This window comes from Chaetomium globosum, genomic scaffold (genome assembly GCF_000143365.1).
Source record: "Chaetomium globosum CBS 148.51 scaffold_8 genomic scaffold, whole genome shotgun sequence".
Taxonomy (NCBI): domain Eukaryota; kingdom Fungi; phylum Ascomycota; class Sordariomycetes; order Sordariales; family Chaetomiaceae; genus Chaetomium; species Chaetomium globosum.
Window position 1 is genome coordinate 452,666 of NT_165983.1, and position 26,241 is coordinate 478,906.

A 26,241-nucleotide genomic window follows, 5' to 3' on the forward strand; every position below is an offset into this window, starting at 1 on the left:
GCTGTGCAACCTCACGCAATATTTCGGGATAGGAAGGTACTCAATATGTGTCGTTGTTACAAAGGAAATTGTTCCGGTTGGGGTTGTGTACGGCCCTTGCCTGGGGGCTAAAACCGTGATGCCATGGGTCCACGGCATCGCCTGACGACACACTCTCGTTGCCTTACACCCCCGCTTTTTTCTCAACACTTACAGATCCCTAGATTCGGTCCGAAGGACTTTCGAAGGATGAGTTTAGCTTTACCATGAAAGGCAGGAAGGGATGCGGAGGGCCTTGGCGGCCATCCGCTGCATGGCTCGTCAAAACCCAGCTCTCCCCCAGCTCTATTTCCGTCTGCGCCTGTCCTCCTCCTCACCGTCAACACCGACAACAACGACAGCAGAAATGGGCAAAATCCCAGAGTTAGCAAGCAGCCCGCGGCCGCCCGCGCGTGGAAAACAGCGCGGTTGGCTCGTGACGGGAACCGCTCTTTCGGCTCTGGTTCTTCTTTCGGGCTTCCCTGGATTGACTTCAGCCCGGGGTCTCAGCTTGGCTTCCAGTACAGTCAAAGGCTTCGTCCCTCAGACCAGGGAGTCGGAAGGCAAGGGTTCTCCGTACGGCAAATTCCCACTGGCCGATGACCCATTCCGCTTCCTGCCCTGCACCCCAACCACTCTGCCACCGCCACTCGATGATACCAACGCCGAGCAAACCTGGGCTTCTCACTTCGACCCCAACCCGGACCACTGGAGTTGGGGTGCTCCCAGCCAGCCGAAGAATGGCACTGCCAGGGGCGACCCGTACGCGGGGCGTGGAATTTTCCTTTGCGGCTACCTGGAAGTCCCGCTGGATTACACCAACGAGGCAGAGGCCCGAATCGTTCGTCTTGCTGTGACGAAATTCCAGGTCTCGGGCCTAGCACGTGTCGGCGAGCCAGCCCACTCATCGGCCGGCAAGAAGACCGAGAGGACGATCGTTATCGAGCCCGGCGGACCCGGTGGAAGCGGGACCTCGTACGCGTGGAGCGCGGCCCAGAACATCACGGCCCGGTTCAGCGATAGCAAGTTCGACGTCCTGGGCTGGGACCCGCGGGGAGTAAACGCCTCGCTTCCTGTTGTTGCGTGCTTCCCCCAGGACGCTACCCGGGACCGCTGGAGCCTCCTCACATCGCTCCACTATGCGGTATCCGCATCTCCCAGGGACCAGCTCGAGATCGCTGATGCTTATAACGCCGCCATGATGCGCTCCTGCTGGGAACAGCTCGGCGACCTCCCCCGTTTTCTCGGCACCGGTATGGTTGCCCGAGACCTGGAGCAGATCCGGATTGCGCTCGGAGAAGACAAGTTATCTGGGTATCTGGTCAGCTACGGCACGGGCATTGGCCAGACGTATGCCTCGATGTTTCCGAACAGCGTTGGCCGCCTGATCCTCGACGGCACCGAGTATGTCAAAGACCATCGCCTGCGGGGCGGGTTCGGGTGGACTGCGCTGGACAACACCACGGACGCCTACCATGACGGGTTCCTAGGTGAGTGTATCAATGCTGGACCCGAGCGCTGCGCGCTTGCGAAGTCGAAGGATGGCAAACCCGTCACCCTGCCGGCCCTTGAAGCCCGCATGGACGCTCTGTTGGCGTCCCTCGCCGAACGCCCGGTCCCGGCATACCTTCCGACCAGTGGGCCGTCGCTGGTAACCTACTCTTCCATGGCCGATAACATCTACGGGGCGCTGTACAACGCTCAAAGCTGGCCCGCAATGGCCCAGGTTCTGTATGAGCTGGAGGACGGGAACGCCACTCTCGCGGCAGCGGCTATCAACGACCAGTGGTGGTTCTACGACCCGACGACGCCTTGTTCACCCACCCCCGCTAGGCCCTCCGACCAGGAACTGGGCTACCTCGTCATCTGCGCAGACTCGTACGACGCCCCAGGCACCGACGACCTGGACTGGTGGTTGTCGCTGTGGGGGAACATGACAACCCAATCATGGGTGGCCGGCAACTCGCGGTTCTACGTCACCCTCCCCTGCCGCCACTTCCTGAAGTACTGGCCCGACCCGGTGGGCGTGTACCGCGGCGACCTCAACCACACGCTCAGCAACCCGGTGCTCCTCATCGCCGAGACGTACGACCCGGCCACCCCGCTCCGCAACGGCAGGCGGCTGCTGCAGGAGATGGGCAACAACGCGCGCCTGATCGCCCACCATGGTTATGGCCATTCGTCGAGGGACACGTCTAGCTGCACGGATAGCATTGCGAAGGCGTACATGCTGAATGGTACCCTGCCTGAGGAGCAGGAGACTGCTTGCTATGCGGATGAGAAGCCGTACTTGTATGGTGTCAAGAAGAATGTGACCACCTTGGCACGGCGAGAGGTGGGGGATCCTCTTGGAGCTTGGAAGCAGCATTTGACGGAGCTGTCCTTTATGGACCCCAGACTGTGACGAGCGCCATGTAGATGTTGAGGGACGTTAGTCACTGCAGCCCGAATCTGTCCTGTAAGGCAAAACTTTGAGATTGTAATGAGGTGAACTGGGTAGTTTAAATTCGCTTCTAACTCACCATTTACGGTAGAGTACAATGCTTAATCAAGCATCTAGCCTCCTTTGAAGCTAGGTGTGTTCGAGAGAAATCATGAACCCCTGAATCCGAAACCCGGTAATTTACGGTAACTATCGGTGTAATTTACAATTCACTGCTGAATTGATCAGGCACGTGCTGTCGCGCCCATGACGTGTTTGAACGCCCCATCGCGAACCTCAGCATCTCTTCCCCACATTGCGCCAGGGCATCGCCACCGTGTGCTCAAAGCCTCGAGGCATTTCAAGCCACCGTTGCTCCGGCTCAGCCGAGTCCTTCCCCCGATTGATCTAAGACGGGAACCATGTGGGTGCTGGACAGTGATTTGTTTGAGGGTGCGTTGAACCCTCCGAGGAAGCTCCTAAGAACGCGTACGAAGGCAGCGATTGACGAGAACAGGCCGGTCGCTTTGGTTGCGGCCGGGAAAGACCTATCTCTTTGGTCGCACGCTCGCCGAAGGTATGTTTTACGACCTTCTCGGTTGCTATGGGGCCGTTGGAGAACCAATCCTGACCTTCAATTTGTAGCGGGGCAACTGGCTATCTCAGACAAAACCATCTCGAGAAAACACATCACGATTACAGTCGACAATGTCCCCGAAGGCGGCGGTGTACGTTAAGCGGCAGGATGATTCTATTGTTTTCTAGCGCGATGACCGCTGACTATGATCTCTTTCTAGCGCAACCTCCGCTCGCGATCCACTGTCACTATCGAAGATCTTGATTCGAAAAAGGGCACACTCCTGAATGGCGTTCAGATTCGAGGGCAAAAAAAGACATTATCTGAGGATGTGAACGAGGTGAAGTTGGGCATGTGTTCCAAGCTCATCCGGATAGGGTGGAACCCGGTTGTCCTCAGCTTCTCCTTCACGGCGAAGGAGCTGCGTGCGGACCCCTGGACAAGACTCCGCGACAGCCTGGAACAGCTCGACATCAAGTACTCGGCCGACTACAGTGCAGATACCACCTATGTTGTCTCCAAAAAGCGCAACACATCAAAAGGGCTGCAGGCGCTAATAAACGGCAAACACGTCGTCGCTGATAGCTTCATCAATGCGATTGTTGATGCGGCCACCGTCCCGGACGGCGCAGAAGAGGGTACGCCTAGTGCTTTAGAAGAGGATGTTGAAACGGCCTGGCCAAATCCCCTCGATTATCTGCCCCCGCGAGGCGAGGAGCCCGTAGAACGGTCACCCGAATCGTACTCCCCCGACGAGCGGCGACAAGAGGTGTTCGATGGATACACGTTTGTCTTTTACGAATCGAAACAGTACGAGAACTTGTTCCCTGCCATCGCTGCTGGGAAAGGGAAAGCTCTGCTCAAGGAGGTCATCCCGAGGAAAACGGATGTTGACGACTTCATCCGTTATGTCAAGGGTGTCGCCGGCGAAAAGGGGCTGGGGTCGTTTGAGGATGGCAGTGAGGGTAGGGGGGTGGTCGTCGTGCGATATACACCGAAAGGGGAGGACTATGATTGGTTCGCTCAGTTCCTAACTTCTGTCGCCCAGCGGCTCGATCATCGGCCCATCGATCAGCGAGAATTTCTCGAGGCCATTCTTGCTTGCGATGCTTCTATGCTCCGCCGTCCCTTGGAGGAGGCTAGCCAGCCGGTGTTTGTGGGCCCAGGGGCCCAAGAGCCTGTTGGTGATGCAGGAGATCGCATGGAGGTCGATCGGCCCGCTGATCAGCCCCAACCCTCCGAGGAAGCCGTTGTGGAACCAGAGGCCGTACCGCAAAAACCACGGGGCCGGCGGGCAGGTCGGGGTCGTTTCAAAGGCTTTGATTTTGACGATGCAGAGGAGCCCGTGGAAGAAACTCCTCCAGTGGAAACCCCTGCGCCGCCCCAAGCAGCCGCCGCATCTCAGGATAGTTTGTTCGTTTCTCAGAACCAAGAGCCGAGCCTCCCTGCAGAGGAAGAGCCTCCCGTTGCGCGCGCCACCCGACAAACACGGCGCAAGCGCCCATTATCGCCATTGCCGGAGGATGACGTCTCCGCGTTGATGGATGAGATTGCCCCAACAGCAGCGGCAGCAAAACGCCGACGTATCGAATCCGGCCAAGCGCCCGTGCCTCCATCCCCCGAGCCCGAACCGACCCCGAAAGCAGGTGGGGACGAGGAGATGGTTCCAGATTCGCCAGAAGGAAAGCCAAAGAAGGGCCAGACTGCAAGAGGGAAGGGCAAGAAGATCAAGGAGGAAGACAGTATTCTCGAACTCGCACGACGGCAACGAGAGGAGGCTGAGGCGCAAGCAGCCGCTAAGCGCAGGGAGCTGGAAGAACTCCCCGATGATGGAATCGACTACGCCGCCATCCGGGCGTTGCACATCATCGAAGAGTGCGAGGTGCACTTCCCCGAGCCCGGCACGAGCGGCCGCAGCCGAGACCAGGATATTGTTGACGGACGTTGGGACCCGCGATGGGAACGGGCGCAAGAACTTCAAGCGGTTCCGCAAACAGGGCGAGGCGGCCGGGCGCCAGGCGCCGCGCACCATCATCTCACTGGAGGAAGTCAAGCCCAAGGAGTACGGCATCGGTGACGATTACTGGCTCGAGGAGGACGAGGGCGGGCGGCGTAGGAAAGAGAGCCAGCACGAGTCGCAGACCCAGACCCAGCAACTGCCGTCGCATGGCCGGTCGGACAACCTAGCCAAGGGCAAGGGGAAGGAGGTGGAGAAGCCGAGATCTGCCGTGCGACGGACTGTTATAACCATCGACAGCAGCGATGAGGAAGACCCCAGCGAGCCCAGCGCGGTGCTGGAAGAGAGTTTTGTGCCGGAGTCGGAACCGTCTAGGAGCCGGGCCGCCAAGGCGGCCGAGAAGGCGAATTCGCAGCGCCGATCGCAGACGCAGACGCAGACGCAGACGCAGTCCCAGAGCCAGGCGGCCTCGTCGTCTAACAAGCGGTCTGCACCGACCGACTCGAATAAGGATCAGGCGGCTAAGAAGCCGCGGAGGGGGTTCAAGCCGCCGAGCGATGATGATAGCGACGATAGTGACGATGAGCTAAAGTTTCGCTTTGGGAGGCGGAGGTAGTGCTGCTTGGGGGGGGGGGGGGTTTGCTTTCGCACGTGCGACTGCTTAGAGATTGTGTTGTGCTATTGATACAATGATGATATGATCTTGTACATTACTTCCCCGGTTGGTCCTTCTATCGGGTATCTTGTATATCCAAGTGTACTGTACACCCCGTCGCGGCGAATAACTGTCTAGACACGTTCCCCATACACACCTAGCCACAAATCTAAACACTTTCTCTCTCCTTTACCATTATCTCGTCTAACCCTCGACCGACCTCGTTCACCTCCGCTTTCGCACCGTCCACAACCATTAATCCATCGCCTCCATATCCCCCGCACCACCACCACCGCCACCACCCGCCGCCCCCTCCTCCTCCGCGACATAGATCCCCACCAAACCACGCCGCCAGCATCCCCTCATAATTCACCCACGGGATGGATCTCCCCAAACAGCCGCGTCCCGTCCCGCGCCGCCGCCCGCAGCAGCTCGGGCTCGCCGCCCGGGTGGAACGGCAGGTACGGCGTCATGTTGTACACGCGCCCGCCCAGCACCGTCCACGCGTCCTTGCCGCGCCGGCCCGTCATGCGCTTGAGCATGCTCGGCGTCACGCGCAGGTAAGGGGACCCCGCCGGCAGCCCGCGCAGGTCGGCGGACGGGTCGCCTGACAGGCGGGCCCAGTCGAGCGGGGAGTGGCCCGGCGTGAGGACGACCGCGCGCGACGGCTTGTCCGGCTTGCTGCTGTGGGGTGGGGGGGCGGCGCGAGCGTGGAACAGCCGGGTTGTCCGCGCGCTGGGACGGGGGAGGGGTCGGCCGCGTGGTGGGGCCAGGGAGGGGGTGCTGGTGATGCCGGAGGATGGGGGGCGGAGGGTGGGTGGGCGCGGGGGAGGGGGCATTAGAGATGAGGTGGGTGCTCTGGCTGGGGCAGCTGGGCTCAGGCCGTTTATCCGGGGGACTGTGGGGGTTGGCTCTGGTGTGGAGAGGGCTAGCGCTGGGACGGGAGTTGTGAGGGTGGTCGCGGAAGCTTTCGGTGTCGTTTGTTCGTCGTCGTCGGGGGAGCGGCCGCTTGTGTCGGGTCCGGGAGCCGTGTGCTGGATCACGGGCGGCGGGGGCATGGCGGTTTGGCCCGCGGCGGCCTTTCCGTTCGCACCGTTGGTGGCATGGCTTGGTTCGTCTCTCGCGATGCCGTCGGCGTCCACAGGGGAGTCATCAGGCTTGGTTTCTGAAGGCGCCGGCTCTATCGAGGGTGGCGACGGCCCCCCGAAGAGAGACGAGAACCACGCCGGCCTCCGCATACAGAAAAGGACGACGGATGCAAGGATGAGAGAGATGCCCAATAACGCCATGTTCGGGTGCGATCGGGGAGATGTTGATTGCAGATGCGGTATGTTCTCTGCGGTTGGATCCCAAGCGCGGGGAGTGGATCCGCGGGGCGCCAACGCGACAGCCGCTCGGCTGTGCAGAATAGTTAGGTAAGTTCGTTAATAAAGGAGTGAGTTTTCTCTTTCTGTTTCCGCCAAGCAATATTGTATAGGGTTCCACTTTTTAATCAAATTTCGGTGTAAAATAGGAGACTGTCAAGACTGTGAACACGACCGGCGCGCGTTGGGTTTGTTTCGTCTGAGAGATTGCGATTCTCGAATATCCATGTTGAATTATTGACCAGGCGGGGCGGCATAACGAGAATAACGGCAAGGAACAGCACCGGGAAGCCCCGGGATGGGCGAACAGTTGTCTGGCCAGGTGTGGGCTGCACCCGGGCATGGTGGGGTCGTCAGTTAGCGCATTAAGTAAACATGGGATCAATTCGGATGAACGATGAATGGCGGGTATGAGCTCATACTTTGTTTCGTCTTATTGTTTGCTCGGGACCCGGGGTGCTAGGTTTATTCGCCTTGGGATTGGGCTCCAATGGACCGGACTCAACCAAGAAATGCTGTCCCTTATGATCTTGTGACCTTTTTACTTGGGTGCCTGTGAGGGTTTTCGAGCATAAAGTGCGGAGAATGCCCCTGTATCCGCTCTGTTGGAATTGAACAGGCGCTATCGGCCAGTCACAGTTGCGGTGGCGGCCCGAAACGGAATCGGGGTGCGGCCTAAACACCTTGTGCCTCTGCCAGAATTCCCCAATTCCCAAGAGTCGTTTTCGACACAATGTCACCGCCATTGCCAGTAACTCTCAAACCTGGTGCACCAAAACGCTCCGCACCTCGCCAGACTACTACCACAACGGGGAATACTACTCTATCGCCGCCAGGGACCCTCAGGAAGAAGCTATCTGCGGGTATTTTAACCACAAGCACCACTGCTACGGGCAAGACGACGGCCCGGATCACAACAACCGCAACTGTTTACCCACCAGCCGCTCCCGCTTCCGCGACCGCGACCGGAAACACACGACTCGGGTCCCGCCATCCGCTGCGAGTTCGAAACGAAAATGCCACGCCGGCCGTACGAACTGTGAAACCAGGAACCGGCACACCAAGACCACTCCCGTTGACCACGGGTAGGATGCCACCTCATGAGAGGCCATCCGTCGCGGGCCATCGGCAGCCGACGGTTGGGCGCACCGTAAACAAACCGCCCTTGACGCCAAAAATCGCGACACGGCCGGCCGCTCCTCAGCACCAAGCCCCAACACTCGCGACACCGCTCGCCCGACGCTCCACCGCCGAATTGACCCTGGGCGTTAACGCCAACAACTCCCGTGACCGGGACGACTTAACATCGCCCGTTTCCGCTTTTCTCGGCAACAACGTCACGCCACGATCAGGCGCGAGGCAGAACCGCGTCGACAGCGTTAACAGCACCCCAAATGGCACGCCAAATCCGGATCGTCAAGATCCCATGGAGACACGGGCAGAAGATGCCCACAAGAGACCGGTGGTGACCTTCAGCCCCGCTTCTGAAGCTGGGAGCATACGACCAGATCGAGACTCGAAGTTTTTTTACGCCTCTGATGCCCCGAAAACAGCGGTGCAGACAACGGCTGCGAAGCCATCCGCCCCGCAACAGCAAGAAATCTACAACCTTCTTCTACGCAAACGGGAATACCTTGCCAGAGCGGCAGCCTGGCCTTCCCAGGCCCTTCTCTCCGACATCTCCCAATGCCCAAGACAGTTTGACGAGCAAGTTCATCTATGCCAACGGAACTCCTGGGCTACAACCCCCAGCGAAGATTGGGCCGTCAGCAAAAAGGTCGTCAGGTTCCGTTGTCTCGACAGCGACCAGGGTACCCAGCGGCAGCAGGCAGGGGAAGGTTCCGAGGGCTCTGTCCCCTATTAAATCACCGCAGCAGCCCGCAACGAAGGCGGGGAACTCTGGCGTTATCTCTCCTCGGTCCCCTGTTGCGACAGTGAACCCACAAGTCGGCAACCAGCTCAACCAGGGAAGAGTGAATCTCGACCGCCCATCACGACCGAAGTCGCATAGATACACAAAAAGTAGCACCACCATTGAGCTACCTATAGTCGCCAAACGAGCTTCCATCCACAGCTCACTCCCATCTCTCCCGTCTTCCAGAAGCACGTCTCCTTTACTCTCGCCACATCCCGAGCCGCCATTGCCAAGCAATTCAACTACAACCGGGTTTGCGTCGTTGCTCCAGGCAGCCGAAGACTTTGCCGAGGAGGAAACTGACGAAGAAGATCAACCCCAGTCTGCCGAAAGCCCGACGAAGACACCCCAGGATAACCAGCCGACAGAGCTCGTTGCTAACGCACGGCGCGAGCGCAAGGTGCAGGACCTACAGATCACAAACGCCAGCCTCGAAGCCATTAACCGCACACTGGAGCGTCAACTGAGGAAACAAACGGCTGAGCTACGGAGCTACCAGCGGCTGTCCCGGTCGGGACGGCTGAGCATGGCCTCCATGGGAAGTCGAATTCCCTCGGACTCGACAACAGCAGAAGGGAGCGGTTTGGCAAGAGCCGGGATAGACTTGGACAACCTGAGCGAGGAACAGAGCGAGAAGGAGGCCGAAGACGCCGAGCTGGGCGAGCTCCATAAAGAGGAAGAAGAAGAAGATGACCTGTCGGGTTCGGAGGCATCGGGGGAGATGAGCCCTGGTGCGAAAGAATTGCGTCACGAAAAGCAGCGGAGAGGCGAGCGGCGCCTGGAAGCGGACCTATCCAAACACCAGCAGTTGCTTGTGGACAGCCAGAAAATCAACCAAAGCCTCAAGCGGTGCCTCGGATGGACCGAGGAGCTGATCAAGGAGGGTAAGCGCGCACTTGAGTACCGTGTCCGGCCCAGCGATGTTGAGCTGGGGGGGAGAGTCCTCGCCCCCGAGGAATTAGAGCGTCGGGAGCGCAGCGACGAGGAAGACGAGGACCAGATGCTGGATGAACACACCATTTACGCAATAGACGCGCTGGGTAGAGGGTCCCTTGATAACGCCAGCTCGATTAGCACCTGGAGCAAAGACCCGCAAGATAGGGATAGCGGGATCGAGTTGCCCACTGACAGCGGGGAATAAGAGGGAAGAGAGGGAGAGAAAGAGAAGAGAGAGGGGAGAGAAAGAGAAGAGAGAGGGAGAGAGAACAGCCGATAAGCTGGCTGACCATACATGCACGCGCGATGACATCGCTCACCACTCACAGGACATTTTTCCTTGGTTTCAGGTCATTTTTTTTTCCTATCTCAAGTCCGGCGCTGGCATTGGGGCAGGCAGGAGTGGGTGTGGCTTTGCATTGCGCGGAAACAAACATACGGGGCGGGGCACATGCGCAATCCTTCCCAAGGGGCTCTCTGAAGTTCACCCGCGTCGACATTGCATTTCCTTGTCGGATACAGCCACCTACCTGCCTACAGCCACGAAGAGGGCTCGCCAGGATCGGGCAGTAAGCACACACTTGTCTACTTTTCTCTACGGGAGCCGCCCACCCAGCCAGCAGTTTTCTTTGTCGGACTACATTGTACCACTAGATACCCAGGCATAAAAGATAGGACCCCGGGCATGGACGGAAGAGCCTGCCCGGGGCGGAAGCCGTGTTTTTGGTTTAGGATCGCTTGTGGGCATCCTGGTATTTGGGCCTTTCATAATACTATTACTTTGATACCCCGGAAGTGAATCTGTATCACAAACGTGATGTGTAAAGACCTCTCTTAACTATGGTAACTGCGGATTATATCATGGCTGGGCTGTTCCCTAGCCTAGTGTACCCCCAGGGACAAGAGCGGCATATCAGGCACATAGACTCCATGTTTTCCTCAAAAATAAGCCAGCTACCCACCATAGTAATGCCATCATGCCGCCCCTAGCTTTCAGAAGTAGAATATTATTTTATTATTATTCATACTCCGCTATGCCCTAGGGCGTGCCGGACCCTCAGCTATTTAGTGTACAGGAAAACCGTGCCCTCCCGGGCCGGGTGAAAAACCCATACCAACAATCAAGGAGCGATGCGTTTTAGTGAGCCTACATATACAAAGAGAGGAGGCCTCCTGGCCTCCGAACGGGGGCGCTTCAGGCCGCCGCTTCCAGCTCGAGCCTCCTGGCTAAGTTGTACATCGGCAGCTTCCCCGAGTCCATCAGCCAGTCGAGAATTCTCCTCGCGAGCCGTGCAGTCGTGGGATTGATGCCGTGTAGAACAGAGTAAAAGTCCCGTCGTGTCCGAATTCCAGTTCTCTCCCATCTTCTAGTCAACGGTGAGAATATTATTCTAATGCACAGTACAGTCAACACATGAACTTAGCCTGCCTGGGTAGCCAAGGGAAAGGAGCCAAGCACCTGTGATCCCGCCTTCGGCTCCCGCTACCGTCGCCCCTCCTGGACCAGCCACGGCAGTGCATCCGTCCGCTGTTCCACCGGCATCGGTCCTCGGTGCTTTCTCTGCGTACTCTGTAATCATAACCGCTGGTCGTTGCCACACAGCACGTTTGTGGACCAAAACGGCTAGCTTCCACTCGGCTGCGTGAACGAAACAGGCCCGGACTCGGGTATTTCCAAGTACCTACCCGTGGAGCCTAAGGCCCATGACGGATGGATGGAGCATTGCTGGGCAACACAAGCCAAAGAATCAAACTCTATGTCTCATTATGAGAGGTATATATAAGCAGCCGAGTGAGCAGGAGAAACACGGCCGCCACGGCCCGGTGTATCTAACGTAGCGGGAGCGAGCAACATCGCCCCTCGCCGCCCTCCACCATCCAACCCCCCCCTCTCCCAACATCCCATCTCAATCATCACCACCAAAAACATCCACAACAAAGGTATCACGCACACAACAACAACACACCAATCACATATTCCCTCCCCCTACACCCTCTACCCCTATGTCTATGACGACGGCCCCTTCGGCACATTCGGCACGTCGCTCGCCGCCGCAGCAGCCGCGTCTTGCCAGGCCTTGTCGTCAGCACCGGCACCGTTGTGATGGTGGTGGTGATGGTGGTGATGATGATGGTCGTCCTTCTTCTCCTTGCCCTTCTTCTTGGACTCCTTCTCCTTCTTCATGGCGGCTTCGGCGACGAGCTGCTCAAAGGCCATGTAATCGCCTTCTTCTTCGGGGCTGCGCTTGGCCTGTTTTTATTGGTGGAGTGGTTAGTTACGGTTGGGGGGCCGGGATGGGGGGTGCCTGGGTGGGTGAGTGGGAGTGGGAGGGGGTGCCTTACGTTTGCGCAGATCTGGCCGACCAGGATGAGCCCTTCGGCGCGCTGGAGGCGTTTGGCCAGCGGGACCTTCTTGTCGTTGAGGACGGCGTCGCAGACGTCGCGCAGGACGCTCTGGATCTCGAACCGGCTCCCGCGCCAGGCGGCGGTCAGGATCTTCCCCGTGACGCGGCGCTCGTACTCGGACTTCTTCTCGTCCGTCCAGTCTTCGCCGCCCTGCTGCTCGAGGCGGGCCATCTCCTCCATGGTCTGCTGGGCGTCGATGGCGCTGCTGATGGTGTTCCACGTGTCCTTGACCAGCGTGCCCTTGTCCTTCATGCGGCTGAGGAAGCCGCCCATGCCGAAGAACTTCTGGCTGCGCAGCAGCGCGGTCGCCTTGCTGACGTACGTGGCGCCGATGGCGTGCAGGATGTCGATGCCGAACGACTCCATCTTGAGCTCCTCTACCTCGAGCCGCGTCTTCTCCTGGAACGCCGCCGTCACGTCCTTGCCCCTGTCCGTCTCGGTCCACACCGACAGCCGGTCCAGCAGCTTCTGCGCCAGCGTGTCGACACGGTCCTGCCGGATCTTGGCGCGCTCCTTCTCGTAGGCCGCCAACCGCTCCCTCTGCTCCTTGCTCAGGCCCGCTTTGGACTTCTTGTCCTTGCGCTTCCCGTCGTGCGATGTGGAGTCGTCGGTCGCGGCGTCGTCGGATGGCCGGTCCATGATGGCTGGTCGGATGGGGATCTGGGTCCGACCGCCGAGTGGCGTGTTCGCCCTGGAACTGGGGCCCGGGGAGGCTTCTTTTGTGTAGGGGGGCGGGATATCGTCGTACCCGGTGGCTTTTTCGTCGTCGACCACGACTGTCGGTACGGGTTTCTTTTCGCTCGATGACGGTGCGGCGAAGCCGGCCTCAGCAGCCTTCATATCGGCGGCGGTCTTCATGCTCTCCTGCTTCGCCTTCTCCGTATCGGGAAACTCGTCGTCTCCGGCCGTTGCCTCTTTTGTCTCTCCGGCAGCGGCAGCCGCGGCAGCCGCCTCCTCCTCCTCTTCGGTCATAGAAATGTCCATGGTGGCGGTCAGGTCCTTCATAAGGCTGATCTCGCCGATCCAGTTCATAAAGGCCTCGCCGCCAAAGATACTTGTGAAGAACTCGGCCGGGTCGACGAATCCCTCGGAAGGGCGGGCCGACTCCTTGCCATACTTGTCGTAGGCTTTGCGCAGGTCATCGTTGGATAGCACTTGGTAGGCCTCGCCGATCTCCTGGAACTTGGCGTGGGCGGTGGGATCATTTGGGTTTTTGTCTGAGGCGGAGGGCGCCGGTCAGTTTCGGAGTCGGAGAGGGAGAGAAGCTGGTGGGCAGCGATGGCGGCAGAGACGCGCCCACTTACCGGGATGGTGCACGATGGCGAGCTTGCGGTAGGCCTTCTTAATCTCGAGCTCCGTGGCCGTCGGCTGGACGCCAAGGATGTCGTAGTATGCTGTGTCGACCACCATGGCGACGGAGAAATACAAATGCGCCCGAGGTGTCGGTGATGGTTAGGTCTCCAAGCCGTATGTGTTTGCGGCCTCGGGTTCGCCTAAAATGCGCTGGGTTCCAAGTGCGGTGAATGGGATGGTTTTCCCGTAGAGAGGGTTGCGGGGTGTTTTGCGAAGTGCTTGGTTGATTGCCCGAGAGGGGAGTCACAGCACGTAATCGGATTGCGTGGATATGAACAATAGCGACTCGCCGTATTTAACTTCCCAGTATTATTCTTGTGACGAGAGACTGACAAGGTGGATGCAAAACCCAGGCAGAACCAAGCCAAATTACGTATCTCAGCCACAGAAATCTCCGGGCTGTGGTGGGCAAAGTCGTCAGTGGGGGTGTCGGCGGGGTCGTCTTATGCCGAAGTCCGTCCTCCCCAGGTAGTTCCCAGCCAACCAATAACGCGGGGCATTCGACATGACTGGCAATTGATGTCTTAACCCAACGTGCCCAATAGATACACGGGAGATGAACAGTCTCATTATTTCTGAGCTTAGTATTCGTCTTGTATTTACTGGATACCTGCAGCCTTCATTCGCTCAAAGCACCTTCTGTAAGCTTCGTGAACCTCGGGGAGTTCATAGCCATATTCCTTCAGTTTCGATACCAGCTTGGTGGTGTCTAACTTGCAGTTGCTGCGGCCGGCCTTGATGACTTTGGCTTGCTGCTCAAGAGTAAAGTTTTTCCACGTATACGACGGGCGCACGATATCGCGGAACAAGGCGAGCACCTCGTTGTGCGAGATTGCGCCCGGGTTCGTGAAATTGTAGACCCCGACCTCGCCGTGTTCAGCCAGCAGCACTGATGCCGGGAGTAAGTCCGTCAAGATGGTGTTACTGTTTGGGATGTCCACCACATGATCGTACTTGGATATTTTTGTCACGAAGTTCCGCGGGTGCAAGTCGTCCGAGACGGGCATGCGCAGTCGCAGAATCAAGCAGTTGCTGTAATGCTTGATGATCTAGATAGCCAATGGCCGAACGGCCACCTGTTAGTATAATTACTACAGAGTGTGGCCCGGGGAAGGATTACCTCTTCAACATGCGCTTTGGTCATGGAGTAGAAACTGCCAGCAAAGTTGGCCGGGTCGGTCTCGAGGAAGCCCGGCCCGTCCCAAGGATGCGTCTCATCGTACTGGTAGATGCAACCGGTGGCAAAGACGGTACAGTGGATGCCCTGGAGGAAGCAGCAGTCGGCCAGGTTCAGCGTGCCGATAACGTTGGATCTGATAGTGGCCTCCCGGTTGTCCTCACACCAGTCGACGTTGGGGCGTCCCGTGCAGCCAGCTGCGTTAAGAACGTGTGTTGGCCGGATCCGGTCGAGTTCCTGGATGACGGCCTCACGGTTTTCCATCCGAACTGTTGTCGCATGTGTTTCCTTGCCCTGCTTCTCCAGCAAGGCCTTGAGATGTCCCGCAACCCAGCCATCGCCACCCCAAATCAGGAAACGGTGTCGCTGGGTCCCGTTTGTCCCATTTGTCCCGTTGTGTCCGGCCATATTCCAGCGTTTGAGGACTGATGTTCTGGTCTCTTCTCGAATTCGGGATACTGTGATCTTTCCTGGCCTGGCGTGTGGTGTCCGTTACAGTTAAGAATAAGATGGGTCCTTGAAGATCATTTACGAACGATGGAACCCGCGGGCAAGAACAGAAAGAGCGGCAAACCCCACCGAGATCATGGCGAGAGCACGGCCTGGGGAGCCGAAATATGTGACTTAAGCGCGTCAAGGTGGTTCCCGTGTGTCAAATGGCACCCATCGCAGTTGGGGCTACCGTGGTAATAAGAAGCCGAGCGGATTGGCCGTGCTGCTGTATACTACCTATCCAGACATCATACCGAGAACCGACCATGAAACGGTAAAGCCAGTGGTCGTTTGTGCTGGATGCAACGGCGCTGGCCAGCTCCGTGGTTCCCGCATCGGGATGCTGTGGCACTCCGGTGGGGATCAATCGCGGGGTACCTCACTGCAAGTATGTACGATGCAATGCACCCTCGCACCGTCGGGGCGGTTTGTCAATGTCGACCTTGAATGGAGATGCATGTCTCACCCATGAGAGTCACCTCGTGGCTGACCCGTACCTGACGGATAATTTTCATCCTTTTTGAGCCATCACAGGCTCTCAGTCGAATGAATCTGCGCAAGATTTGACCGCGGCCGCGGGATTGCATCTTCAATCTCCCCAGGCGCAATCGATCCTCCCCGGCACGATGCTCCCGTCAATCCGCGATTCTGCAGGCCCCACCGCCACCCAACCACACTGAAGAACCAACCGGGGACGGAGTTGGAATTTACTGAGTTGTCCGCTTTGAATTCCAATCACCACACAGAACGTATGGGTGGGTGGCTAAACTCCTTGACATGGTATTTTGTTAGGACATTGATACCGCAACTTGCCTGGGAAAGTTTCGATATTCGCCGTCTGACAAAAGCGTACTGTGTGCGCTGCACCTGGGCATCTGATGGTGATGAATTTCAGGACAAGAAGCAGGAAACCCCTGCAAGAGAAGCTCTGGCCACATGTAATTGGCAAATGAGATATGGGATCGGTGGCCGGCCCGGGAAACAGTGGGGCCGCCACGCGTTGGGGTCGCTCAGGTCGGTCAGGGACCAGTCCATTTTTCCGTCCAGGCTGATGGAGCAGACAATTTCAGTGGAACCTCGATCCCTTTCTCTTGGGGTAAGTCTGTCTTCTCCGCAACTTCGCCGTTGGATCCTCCAGCGCGTGTCCTTTTCTTCAAGACGCGGAGTTCATCAGTCACGAAGTCAGTACGAGCTGTAACGACGACGAAGAGTTCAGGAACACGGTATATTGGGAGCTGAACCCTTTTGACGACCATCTTTTTCTTCTCTTCTTCTTCATCAACGCAATCACCGTTTCCCTGTCTCACCCACAACAACCTCCCATTCTCAGACCTCCACGGAAAGACCGAAAATGGGTGCCGCTCGGAACGCCCTTTACTACCTCGTCCACCCGAACCAGCTTCGGTCCATTATCCAATGGTGCGCATTGCTGTCGCCAAAACCTATCTTGATCCGCTTGCTAATTTGTTTTACAGGAAGGTATGGCACGAACCCGTCCACAGGCGCAACACTGAAGACGAGACGGAGACAGAAGCAGCATGCTTCCAATACCTCGACCTGACCTCCCGGTCATTTTCCGCCGTCATCAAGGAACTGAATCCCGAACTGTTGATGCCCATCTGCCTCTTCTACCTGGTACTCCGTGGCCTGGACACTATTGAAGATGACATGACAATCGATATTAAGGAGAAGGAGCCGCTTCTGCGGAACTTCTCGGTGCACATGGAGCAGGATGGGTGGACATTTGACAAGAATGGGCCCAACGAGAAGGATCGCGAGCTCCTCGTACACTTTGACAGCGTCATCGTCGAGCTGAAGAAGGTCAAGAAGCCGTATTACGAGATCATCAAGGACATTACCATCAAGATGGGCAATGGCATGGCCGACTACGCCATCAACGCTGAGCACAACGTTAACGGCGTCAACACCATTGAGGAGTACGAGCTGTACTGCCACTACGTCGCCGGCTTGGTCGGCGAGGGCCTGACACGGCTGTTCGTCGCGAGCGAGCTTGCCAACCCGCAGCTGCTCGTGCGCACCGACCTCACGGAGAGCATGGGGCAGATGCTGCAGAAGGTCAACATCATCCGTGACGTTCACGAGGACTGGGTCGACAAGCGGCGCTTCTGGCCCAAGGAGATCTGGAGCCAGTACGTTACCAACTGGGATGACCTGTTTGCGCTTGAGAACCGCGAGAAGGCGCTTCAATGCAGCTCTCACATGGTCCTGAACGCCCTGAAGCATGCCGACGAATGCCTGTTCTACATGGCTGGTATCCGCGATCAGAGTGTCTTCAACTTCGTTGCCATTCCCCAGAGCATGGCCATGGCGACCCTGGAGCTCGTGTTCCGCAACCCGGCCGTGTTCGAGAGGAATATCAAGATCACCAAGGGCGACGCTTGCCAGCTCATGATTGAGTCGACGCAAAACCTGCGTGTAGTGTGCGACGTGTTCCGGAAGTACGTCAAGAGGATACACAAGAAGAACGACCCGAGGGACCCCAACTACTTGGCTATCAGCACCCAGTGTGGGAAGGTATGTAGCCCAGCTCCCTCGTGTCTCGCCAGAGTCTGCGAGTCTAACAAAAAACCGCCAGATCGAACAATTCATCGAGTCCATTTTCCCTACCCAAGATCCCAAGAAGATCGAAGCCGCGGCGAAGCCGGCGGAACCTACCATGGACACCGGCGAGGCGTTTATGTTGGTTACGTCGGTCATCGCAACTCTGGCCCTCATCGGGCTTCTTATGGTATGGAAGCACCCGCTACCCCTGGCTCGCGGAACAAGAGATTCTCCGCCCCGCTGTGGAGCCGACATTTTGCTAACCCCGGCCCTAGGTCGGACTTGCATGGTTCATGGGCGCCCGCATGGACAAATTTTTCAACAACATGGACAATTTCCTCGGGGGCAGCGCCCCGAAGGTCACGCCGTCCCTCATCCCGGTCCCGGGCCGCGACGAGCTCTAGCATGGCGAGATCTACCGAACGGGAGACGTCGGGTTCGAAGCAAGATCTTTGGTTTCACGTTTCTATATACCTTTCCTAATGACACATACCCTTCGATACTTGGTGGTCATGTACACACGATTCCTACGAGCGAACTGGCGGTTGGCGCGGGATCTGGCGCGGGTATGGGATCCAGGCTGGGGAAACGAGCATTTAATACTGACATAATACACGCGTGGCTTTTGATCTCTGTTCCCAGCATCGCCGCCCCTTCCCTCCCGTTCGGCGTTCACTCACTAACACCCCAGCCGAACCGGCTTGGCCGGTTGGCTGACTATCACGCTCTTCGAAATGAAGAAGACAAAGCACGGATGTCAAATTGCAATTCAGCCGCCCGTTTTCTCCCTCTCGGGAGCAGATCGGGCTCGATGGCTGTGGTTGTGCCGAAGATGTGCTGATATGAAACCCCTTTTGCAAGTAGCCTGGAATCCGGGCACGCCCTCGGCCGGGTCTTTTTTTCCCTTCCTTCCCGATGGGATGGCCTGCTGGGGGTGGACTGCGCACATGTTCATCTATCATTGTTGCCATCGTCACCCTGTCTGGTGTGTGTTACCGTAGAGTTAGGGAGGTATGGTGTTGAGTGGGTGTTGGGCGATTTGGTTGGTCAATTGCTGAGACGTGCCCGTTTGGGTTTGCCTGCTAGCAGCAAGCTTGCTACCGAAGGTAAGGTAGGTAGCTTGGATGGGCGCGCGGGACTCACGGAGTAAACACTTCCCTCCCTCCTTTCGGGAGGACATACCACCCACTTCCCTTCAACTGTGATCTTTTCCCCCAATGGTATTCGTATGGCGGATGCGTTCATTCATGCCCGCCCGGCGCATTGGGAGTGCGGCAACCTCGCATGTTTCTCCTTGGCACCCGAACCGTTTCGGCTTGGCGGGCACGTCTTGTCAGCGAAAACCTGAGACGCAAGGGCTTGCGTGTTCCAGATCGGCCCCCTTCCAAGGCGCTCCCTGTAACACAACACTCCCCCAATGAGGCTCCTCCGAATCCAGAATTGGAGTGCAGATACCTAGATGTTTCACCTCGTCCTCTGGGCATCCCGCCCTGCAGCTGCAATTTGACGGTTTATTTTATTTTTTGCAGCGCGGGTTAATTTCCTTAGGTAGGTTAGGTGGCGTTCTAAGAATTGGATGGGAGAGGGACGGGCGCTTGACGCGACGGCGCGGCGTGATCCACGTGTTCTCCGAGGTCGTGCTTGTCTGACGGGCTGGGTCTGAAACTCGGACCTGGCTGAAACGATCGCTGGGACGGGGAGCTTTTTTACTGCCCGATAATGCGCCAGGCTAAGGCAAGGTGGTTGGGGAGGTATATATGTATGTACCGTGTAATTGTGACGGGTGGGTGTCAGCCGTTTGCTGGGTTGGTTCCGCTGTTGTGTTTGGGAAGGGTGAGTGAGTGCAAGGTGAAAAAGTGTTGGTTGGGGTGAGGGTGAGATGGAAGTTATCACAAATGTTAGTTACCACCGAGGAATGTATTGTGGTTGTTTACTTCAGAAACAATCATGAGTTTGCAAATAAATCATTCCATGCAAATGTGCCGCCCGTTCCGCTGAGAACCAAAGAAAAAAAAAAGACACCAGTAAACCATGGGCTTAATATATACAGCTCCAAAGTATGTGCCCAACCCGCCTCGCTTCTAAAATGTGTTGTTTGTATATACAGAACCTGCTGCCAGAAGTGAATGGCGTATTAGATCCTTATGCCGAACTGCCTCTACAATTGATCAGCACCGTTGTTGGCAATGAGGGTGGTGGTGCCCCTCGGGCTGCCCCTGACGCGAGCGCCAGTCCCCTGGGCAAGCTCCTTGATGCGGTCGCCGACCTCCTGCACACCGGTGATGCCCTCGAGGGCCATCAGGTAGGCGGCAAGGCCGGCTACGTGGGGTGAGGCCATGCTAGTACCGCTGAGAGCCTTGGTGGAGTTGTCGGTCTCGATGCCGACGCTGAGAACCTGAACGCCCGGGGCAAAGACGTCGACGAGGCGACCAAAGTTGGAGAATTCGGCGATTCTGTCGGTGGTCTGGTCAATGGCACCGACGGTGATGGCGGCCTCGGCGGAACCGGGGGAGGTGTTCGCGGTGTCCTGCGCCTCGTTACCGGCCGCCACAACGGGAACGACGCCGGCCGCTTCGATGTTGTTGATGGCAGCGTTGATGGCCGCGCTGGCTCCACCACCGAGAGACATGTTCATGACAGACTTGCCGCCGAGGCCTTGGGCGGTGGCGTTGTTGACGACTTTATGATTGTTAGCATCACGCCTCCGGAAAGAGGAACTGAGAGGGTGCCTTACCGAACTGCATCCCAGCAAGAACACCGGAGTTCGAGCCTGACCCGTCCGCACCCAAGACCTTGACAGCAACGAGGTTGACCTTCTTGGCCACACCAAAGGTCTTGCCACCAATAGTACCAGCAACGTGGCTGCCGTGGCCTTGCTCATCGGTGTCCTAATGATTATGTGAGTGGGCTGGATACATATCAGGCTCTGGAGAAATCAACATACCACATCGTCAATGAAGTTAGCAGCGAAGGTAGCGCGGCCCTCGAACTCGCTGTGGGTAACCCGGATGCCGGTGTCCACAACAAACGCAGTGATACCCTCGCCGGCGCTGTCATCGAAGACGTAGGTCCTGGAGCCAGCCTGGGCATGGCTGATGCGGGCCAGGCCGGTGGTCGTCCGCCCCTGAACTGCCCGGGCATTGATGTTGATAACGGCGTCCTGCTCGATGTAGCTGACCTCCTTGGCCGAGAAGATCTCGTTGATCATCAGGTCGTCGGCGTCCAGGGCCATGGCACGCCACTTGCCGATCTTGTAAGTATCGACGGTGGTGGACAGAAGTTTCCCGGTCAAGGAGCGCTTGGCGACGTTGCGCTTGGCTATTGTCTGGATGACGCTCTTCTCGTGGACGTCGATGTCATCATCGTTGAAGGTATTGTTGTAGACAACAATGTACCGGTTGGGAATGGCGTTGAGGACGCCAGGGTTGGAGATGGGGATGCCCAGGAACTCGCCCTCCGTCTTGTTGGGCAGCGAGGTCGGGACACCGGACACGCCCAGCGCAGAGAGAGCAAGGGTGAAGCAAAGGAGAACTCGGCCGGCCATTGTTGCGGTAGATGATGTTGGTCTTCAAGGGTGGTGATGGTGAAGGAGTGACGGAGAAGAGAGAGCACCTGGCGAATCTGAAGGAGAGAAGCGAGGAAGCTCGGTAGATATGGTGATCCTGGGAGGAGGAGTCGCCTATAAAAAAAAGATGCGCAGCACCGAAGGGAAGATCAACGAAGAGAAGGATCAAAGGTGGAGAGCCTTGACCCAGAGAAAAGAGGGAACGGATGCAGGAAAGAGAATCAACAAATGACAACAGCTTAATGACGAGGACAATGCTCCATCAGAAGCGGCAGGCCGGCTGCTATTTAACTGAGGAGGAGCGCATGATCTCGGTGGCCCATGGAGGACCCCTCCTTGGACGAAGATCCCAAGCACCACGGCCCTTCGGTGTTGTGGTGCGTGTACAACGTCGAAGGGGGTTACAGACAAGCAGGGGGTTGTCGAAAGGGGACTCGCCCCTGGATTGTGGATGCCAAGTCAAACGGGGGATCCTGGTCCGCGAGGGTCGATTTCCTCCAGTCGGGCTCTGCTTGGGGGTTTCGACGAGTTGCACGCGAAGAAACCCTCATTGATTTCAAACGCTGCGGACTGTTCCAGACGCAAAGTTCGGGTCATGTCCATTCTGGGAATGTGGGATCGCGGCTCCGCGATGCATGTTGCAAGCCACCATCGACAGACAACACAGTAAGCCAAGCACTCGCCAAAGCCAAAGCCCAAGCCCACATGAACTTTACACCGATGGGCCGGCTCATGTGGTGTCCTGCTCCATGATCCGCGCTCCTCCAGGCACACGGCCGGTTGCCACCGCGCCCTCGGAGATCTGGCCGCCGAGTGGCTGTTGCGGCACGAAGGACAAATACAATAATAATCCGGCGCATGAGAGATCGCCTTTGATGCGCCGGTGCAAGGCGGCTGGCGGCTGGCGGCCTGTCATTGCATGGCAAATCCGCCGCAGCGCCTTCCTTATGCGGGTGGTCGAACCAAAGATCTTTCAAAGACAGGCATGGCGGTGTCTGCCGAGAATGGGACCAGTCGATGGGGTTGATGGTGGACTACCGATGCAAACCATCATTGGGTATTTTCAGCGGGCCGTTGAGCCCCTCGCAATCAGGCGCCGACAAGGCGTTGGCCCAATAGACGATTGTCCTGTGCCTGGCAGTGTGATCTGAGCTTCATTGCTGGCTCTGTCCAACATCGAAACTTGGCGGATCCAATGTGCGTTGTCAGGGTCGGGCCCAAAAGAAACCGTTCGAGGCGTGAAGGCGCGTCGTTCCCCTGAGTTGCGTGACATTGCAAGTCCCGACAGATGCACACGAAATTCGTGAAGTTGCAGGGTTCTTGTTCCTGAGACAAGCGAGAGATGCTGGGGGCCGCTGTACCGGCCTCGGTTAGCTTCTGATAGGTGAGTGCTGGTGATTTCAGGCCAACCCTTAACAAGTCTCATCTCCCACGTTGAGCGATACCGACGCAGTTCAGAGCCACATGGTAATATCCGATGTGTGGGGGTGGCACGGCGCAGTCCCCCGCATCAACAAGTTGGAAGTGGGCAGTTGCCACCTTCTTTGCCGATTGTAATCTTGAAAAACTCTCAATTCCATATCATACTGGCTCAACGCCTCGGAAGGACCTCATCGCGTCGACCTTCCCAAGAGAGCAGTTCGGAAACAAATCTGTCGTTCATGGGACGCCAAGCGACCTGTTTGGTGCTCTTGTGTTTACGGGGTATGGACGTGCTGCAAACACAGTCAGGGGGTTCCCGCCATCGCACCATGACAATTGGAGGCAGCTACGCAGCCGAATAAGGTACCTAGGAAGGACTTCTCCTAGTAGCGGGGTTGCTCTCTGACAGTTTCAACTCCAAGATGCCCTGCTGCACTGTGGGGCTTGGGCCATCTGAAACGCCTAGTTTTTTCCCACCCAACCCCAGCCAGGTGCCGAGTGCCAAGTTTTGATGCTCCCGAATGCTACCACCCTGTCGGAGATTTGCAAGTGGCGTTGCTTCGCGGGGAGGGCCCGATTGTTTGTATTCTGGCAGCCTGGGGACCACCTTCCCCGTTGAGCCCAGATCGCTCCTCTGCAAGCAATCGGGCGACGGTCAGAGCACCGCGATGGGTCGCTGTCACTCTGTGAGACAAGAGATGCCAAGCGAACCCTGCGGCTCAGATCATCCTAATTCAAGCTGAACGGGGAACATCCAATGATGCTTCTCGACAGCCTGGCGAGAGAACTTGCAGTGTTGCAACCACCAGGCATTCGAACCTTGAAACCAAACACCAACCCGTGGTTTCCATCAAGATACGCTATTCATTGGATGGTGATTCAGGGATGCCTAGAATTATTGAAATTTGGTATCGATCGTGGATCATGCCTTCGGTATCACGTCCTGTCCTCCGCCCACAACCCGTAGAGGATTGTTTTAGCCGTATGGGCAGTGAACGTGGGGTCTGAGGTTCAATCACGATCAACTCTGAGGCAATGCAATGGTAGGTAAGGGTGAGGAGAGAGTCTATTGAGGGAGGCATGGGTGCTGGTGTAAAGGCATCCTGACTTTCTTCGACCCACAGAACCGTTCGTTGTGGCCCGGGATTCGGGGTTGGTGCCGGTGCTGTGTGGGCGGAGCCGGTGCCGGAAGCTGGCCAAGATGGCCGGTAGAACTCCACACCTAACGGCCGGGGCCGGAAGTACCTTACATACTTAAGTTGTGTCAAAAGCCGGACAGTTAGTTAAGGTGATAGCTGGCTTCTCCCGTCCCACTCCGATTGTTGGTATAGATTGTTCAGGCCCGAAGAGGGAATTTTCTACAATGGGTCAGATGGTATATATACAATTATGTTGCGATGAACAACAAACTACAGTCCTTGTCCACCGAGAAGAACCCTGCTTGTCCCATATCTATTCCATATTTGCTCACCCTCGCATACGCCGGCAGCTTCCAAATACTGGGCCGTCCGAAACCGCAAGCCACAGGTTTTGGGGATCAATTACAGCGAAATCAATTTCAGCCTCAGTGCAAGCCACGGAGAGGGACATCGAATGGTGTTACATCCGATTAAGCGCCAGTCCTGCCTCACAAAGACAGAGCCGGAGGATGGTGATTCGTTTGTCAGGGGTAAATGGTGGGCCGGCCCGCAACCATCAAGCGCGCGGGATGAAATCCAGAGTTGCAATTGGCAGTTCGCCGCGTCCAAACCAAGGATCAAACGGCGCCGAGCTATGTTTGCCACAAGAGCAGCTAACACGATGGGAATGCTGAGGTGCCCCCTCTTATAATAGAAATCCGTGTGGCTTTCGACTGTCTCACCATGTCCTTCATACGGCTCCCGTTTCTTTTTGTCGTTGCGTGAGAACATTCCTCGTCGTCGTTGAACGTCGTTTCTGCTGGCTGCCGTTATTTGCCCGCGGGCCAGGTCCGCTCCTCGAGCTCGTCCTCAAACATACTATGGCTTTATTAGTTGCTGGATTGCTCCTTCTCGGTGGTATCGGAGAGATAGCTGCGCTGGCTCTGTCCGGGGGACGGGAACACCACCATAATGGGACGACAGTGACCCTGGACCCGCGAGCATTTCAAATAGCCGTTCTCAGCACGAGGCTAGACACCATATACCTGAGCGGGAACCCTCGAAAATCAAGAACGGCTGATTTCGGTTTCAACTTCCGGATCCATGGTGGGGTGTGGGCACCTTGCCCAGTCACGGTTACCGACCCAGCAGAGTGTATGGTGGGGAGTTGTGTCGATAACCTTCTCTGCCCCGATGGATGTGGGTTTACAGATGGGACTTTGCCCACGATTCGCTGGTGAGTGCGATCGAGGAGGTATTCAATGAAGATCCTCAGCGGGTTACTAATCCCTTGCTAAACTTAGCACCGAAGAGGGAAAGCAATTCTGTTCAACTGCTTACCTGACCATCGAGGAGGCGGCAACAGACCCAGTGACGAGTTACGCCTGTGCGAGTGATCAGAGTGAAAACTTCTACAAAGGCTTTACAACAGACCTGCGAGTGGAGGATTTGACAACGTCGACGTCGATAACAGCCTCCACGACCTCCGATGCAGCCACAACACGAGGCTCGACTCAGTCTAGCACCCCGAGAAGCACCGATCCTCCGTCAGGCAACCCAACACCGGGGCCTGTTGACGGCCCCGATGCAGAGTTCAATAGTTCAAGCCCCGCCAACAATATAGGCGCCATCATCGGCGGGGTGGCGGGTTGTATTGCACTCATCGGCGGGTTTGGTCTCGCGGCGGTATTGCTCCTGCGCCGGAAGAGGAATGCAAAGGCCAAGGCAGAATCTGCCTCTTCTAGCGCTTCCTCCGAGGGCGATGGCGCATCATTTGATGGGAAGCCGGAGCTGGAAGCGGCTGGACGAGCGGCATATGAGCGAGCAGAGTTGTTCGGACAGAGCTTGTCTGAGATGTCCGCTCGAGGACCAGCGGCGTATGACACGTCGTCTTATCGTGCCGACAATCGCCCGATGACGCCGGTGGAACTTCCAACGAATCCACGGGCCGGGTGGGTGTGAAGTGACGTTGGTTGATGTCTCAAAAGGTTCGTTCCGTCAGCATGTGTTGGGGGTGAAAGTGGGGACTTCTAGTAAATATTTAACGTTTTGCATGGCGATCATCAGCATGGGGCTCAGGGGTTACAAATCTGCTGGAAATGGAATGATCAGAGCATCGCGAGGCTTGATGGTGGCGGTGCTTGTACATATATACACTACATTGTTGGCGTCGTGGCTGGTTGTGTGTTATTTGAAAGTGGAAAGAGATAACTACCCTGTTCGTGTTCAGCTTGTCAATTTATGGCCGAACGCCTTCGCTCTTTGGGGGAGCTGATTTCCGGGGCTGCAGGCTCGGGTGCTG

The 26,241-nt window shown here is 57.1% G+C and overlaps 10 protein-coding genes across 10 annotated transcripts; 6 read left to right on the plus strand and 4 right to left on the minus strand.

The window, feature by feature from the left end:
• Positions 1-385: 385 nt before the first annotated feature.
• CHGG_10860 (uncharacterized protein) lies at positions 386-2,422 on the plus strand (the record flags this gene model as incomplete). Its single annotated transcript, XM_001226126.1, has 1 exon — positions 386-2,422. The coding sequence occupies one exon, from the start codon at positions 386-388 to the stop codon at positions 2,420-2,422; it is 2,037 nt and encodes a 678-aa protein (XP_001226127.1).
• Positions 2,423-2,862: 440 nt separating this feature from the next.
• Positions 2,863-5,590, plus strand: CHGG_10861 (uncharacterized protein; the record flags this gene model as incomplete). Its single annotated transcript, XM_001226127.1, has 4 exons — positions 2,863-3,017; positions 3,123-3,168; positions 3,238-4,950; positions 5,015-5,590. The coding sequence occupies 4 exons, from the start codon at positions 2,863-2,865 to the stop codon at positions 5,588-5,590; spliced, it is 2,490 nt and encodes an 829-aa protein (XP_001226128.1).
• Positions 5,591-5,991: 401 nt separating this feature from the next.
• On the minus strand, positions 5,992-6,918 carry CHGG_10862 (uncharacterized protein; the record flags this gene model as incomplete). The annotated part of the gene is made up of 1 exon (XM_001226128.1): positions 5,992-6,918. One exon carries the CDS (start codon positions 6,916-6,918, stop codon positions 5,992-5,994), a length of 927 nt encoding a protein of 308 aa, XP_001226129.1.
• An 808-nt stretch (positions 6,919-7,726) lies between these two features.
• On the plus strand, positions 7,727-10,049 carry CHGG_10863 (uncharacterized protein; the record flags this gene model as incomplete). The annotated part of the gene is made up of 2 exons (XM_001226129.1): positions 7,727-8,778; positions 9,095-10,049. The coding sequence occupies 2 exons, from the start codon at positions 7,727-7,729 to the stop codon at positions 10,047-10,049; spliced, it is 2,007 nt and encodes a 668-aa protein (XP_001226130.1).
• Positions 10,050-11,852: 1,803 nt separating this feature from the next.
• Positions 11,853-13,660, minus strand: CHGG_10864 (uncharacterized protein; the record flags this gene model as incomplete). Its single annotated transcript, XM_001226130.1, has 3 exons — positions 11,853-12,095; positions 12,188-13,467; positions 13,555-13,660. The coding sequence occupies 3 exons, from the start codon at positions 13,658-13,660 to the stop codon at positions 11,853-11,855; spliced, it is 1,629 nt and encodes a 542-aa protein (XP_001226131.1).
• A 542-nt stretch (positions 13,661-14,202) lies between these two features.
• On the minus strand, positions 14,203-15,188 carry CHGG_10865 (uncharacterized protein; the record flags this gene model as incomplete). Its single annotated transcript, XM_001226131.1, has 2 exons — positions 14,203-14,652; positions 14,724-15,188. The coding sequence occupies 2 exons, from the start codon at positions 15,186-15,188 to the stop codon at positions 14,203-14,205; spliced, it is 915 nt and encodes a 304-aa protein (XP_001226132.1).
• A 1,435-nt stretch (positions 15,189-16,623) lies between these two features.
• On the plus strand, positions 16,624-18,238 carry CHGG_10866 (uncharacterized protein; the record flags this gene model as incomplete). The annotated part of the gene is made up of 4 exons (XM_001226132.1): positions 16,624-16,691; positions 16,748-17,807; positions 17,869-18,021; positions 18,110-18,238. The coding sequence occupies 4 exons, from the start codon at positions 16,624-16,626 to the stop codon at positions 18,236-18,238; spliced, it is 1,410 nt and encodes a 469-aa protein (XP_001226133.1).
• Positions 18,239-19,992: 1,754 nt separating this feature from the next.
• CHGG_10867 (uncharacterized protein) lies at positions 19,993-21,378 on the minus strand (the record flags this gene model as incomplete). The annotated part of the gene is made up of 3 exons (XM_001226133.1): positions 19,993-20,513; positions 20,569-20,722; positions 20,779-21,378. 3 exons carry the CDS (start codon positions 21,376-21,378, stop codon positions 19,993-19,995), a joined length of 1,275 nt encoding a protein of 424 aa, XP_001226134.1.
• Positions 21,379-21,720: 342 nt separating this feature from the next.
• Positions 21,721-22,550, plus strand: CHGG_10868 (uncharacterized protein; the record flags this gene model as incomplete). The annotated part of the gene is made up of 2 exons (XM_001226134.1): positions 21,721-21,996; positions 22,071-22,550. 2 exons carry the CDS (start codon positions 21,721-21,723, stop codon positions 22,548-22,550), a joined length of 756 nt encoding a protein of 251 aa, XP_001226135.1.
• A 2,270-nt stretch (positions 22,551-24,820) lies between these two features.
• CHGG_10869 (uncharacterized protein) lies at positions 24,821-25,901 on the plus strand (the record flags this gene model as incomplete). Its single annotated transcript, XM_001226135.1, has 2 exons — positions 24,821-25,176; positions 25,244-25,901. 2 exons carry the CDS (start codon positions 24,821-24,823, stop codon positions 25,899-25,901), a joined length of 1,014 nt encoding a protein of 337 aa, XP_001226136.1.
• Between the last annotated feature and the right edge of the window lie 340 nt (positions 25,902-26,241).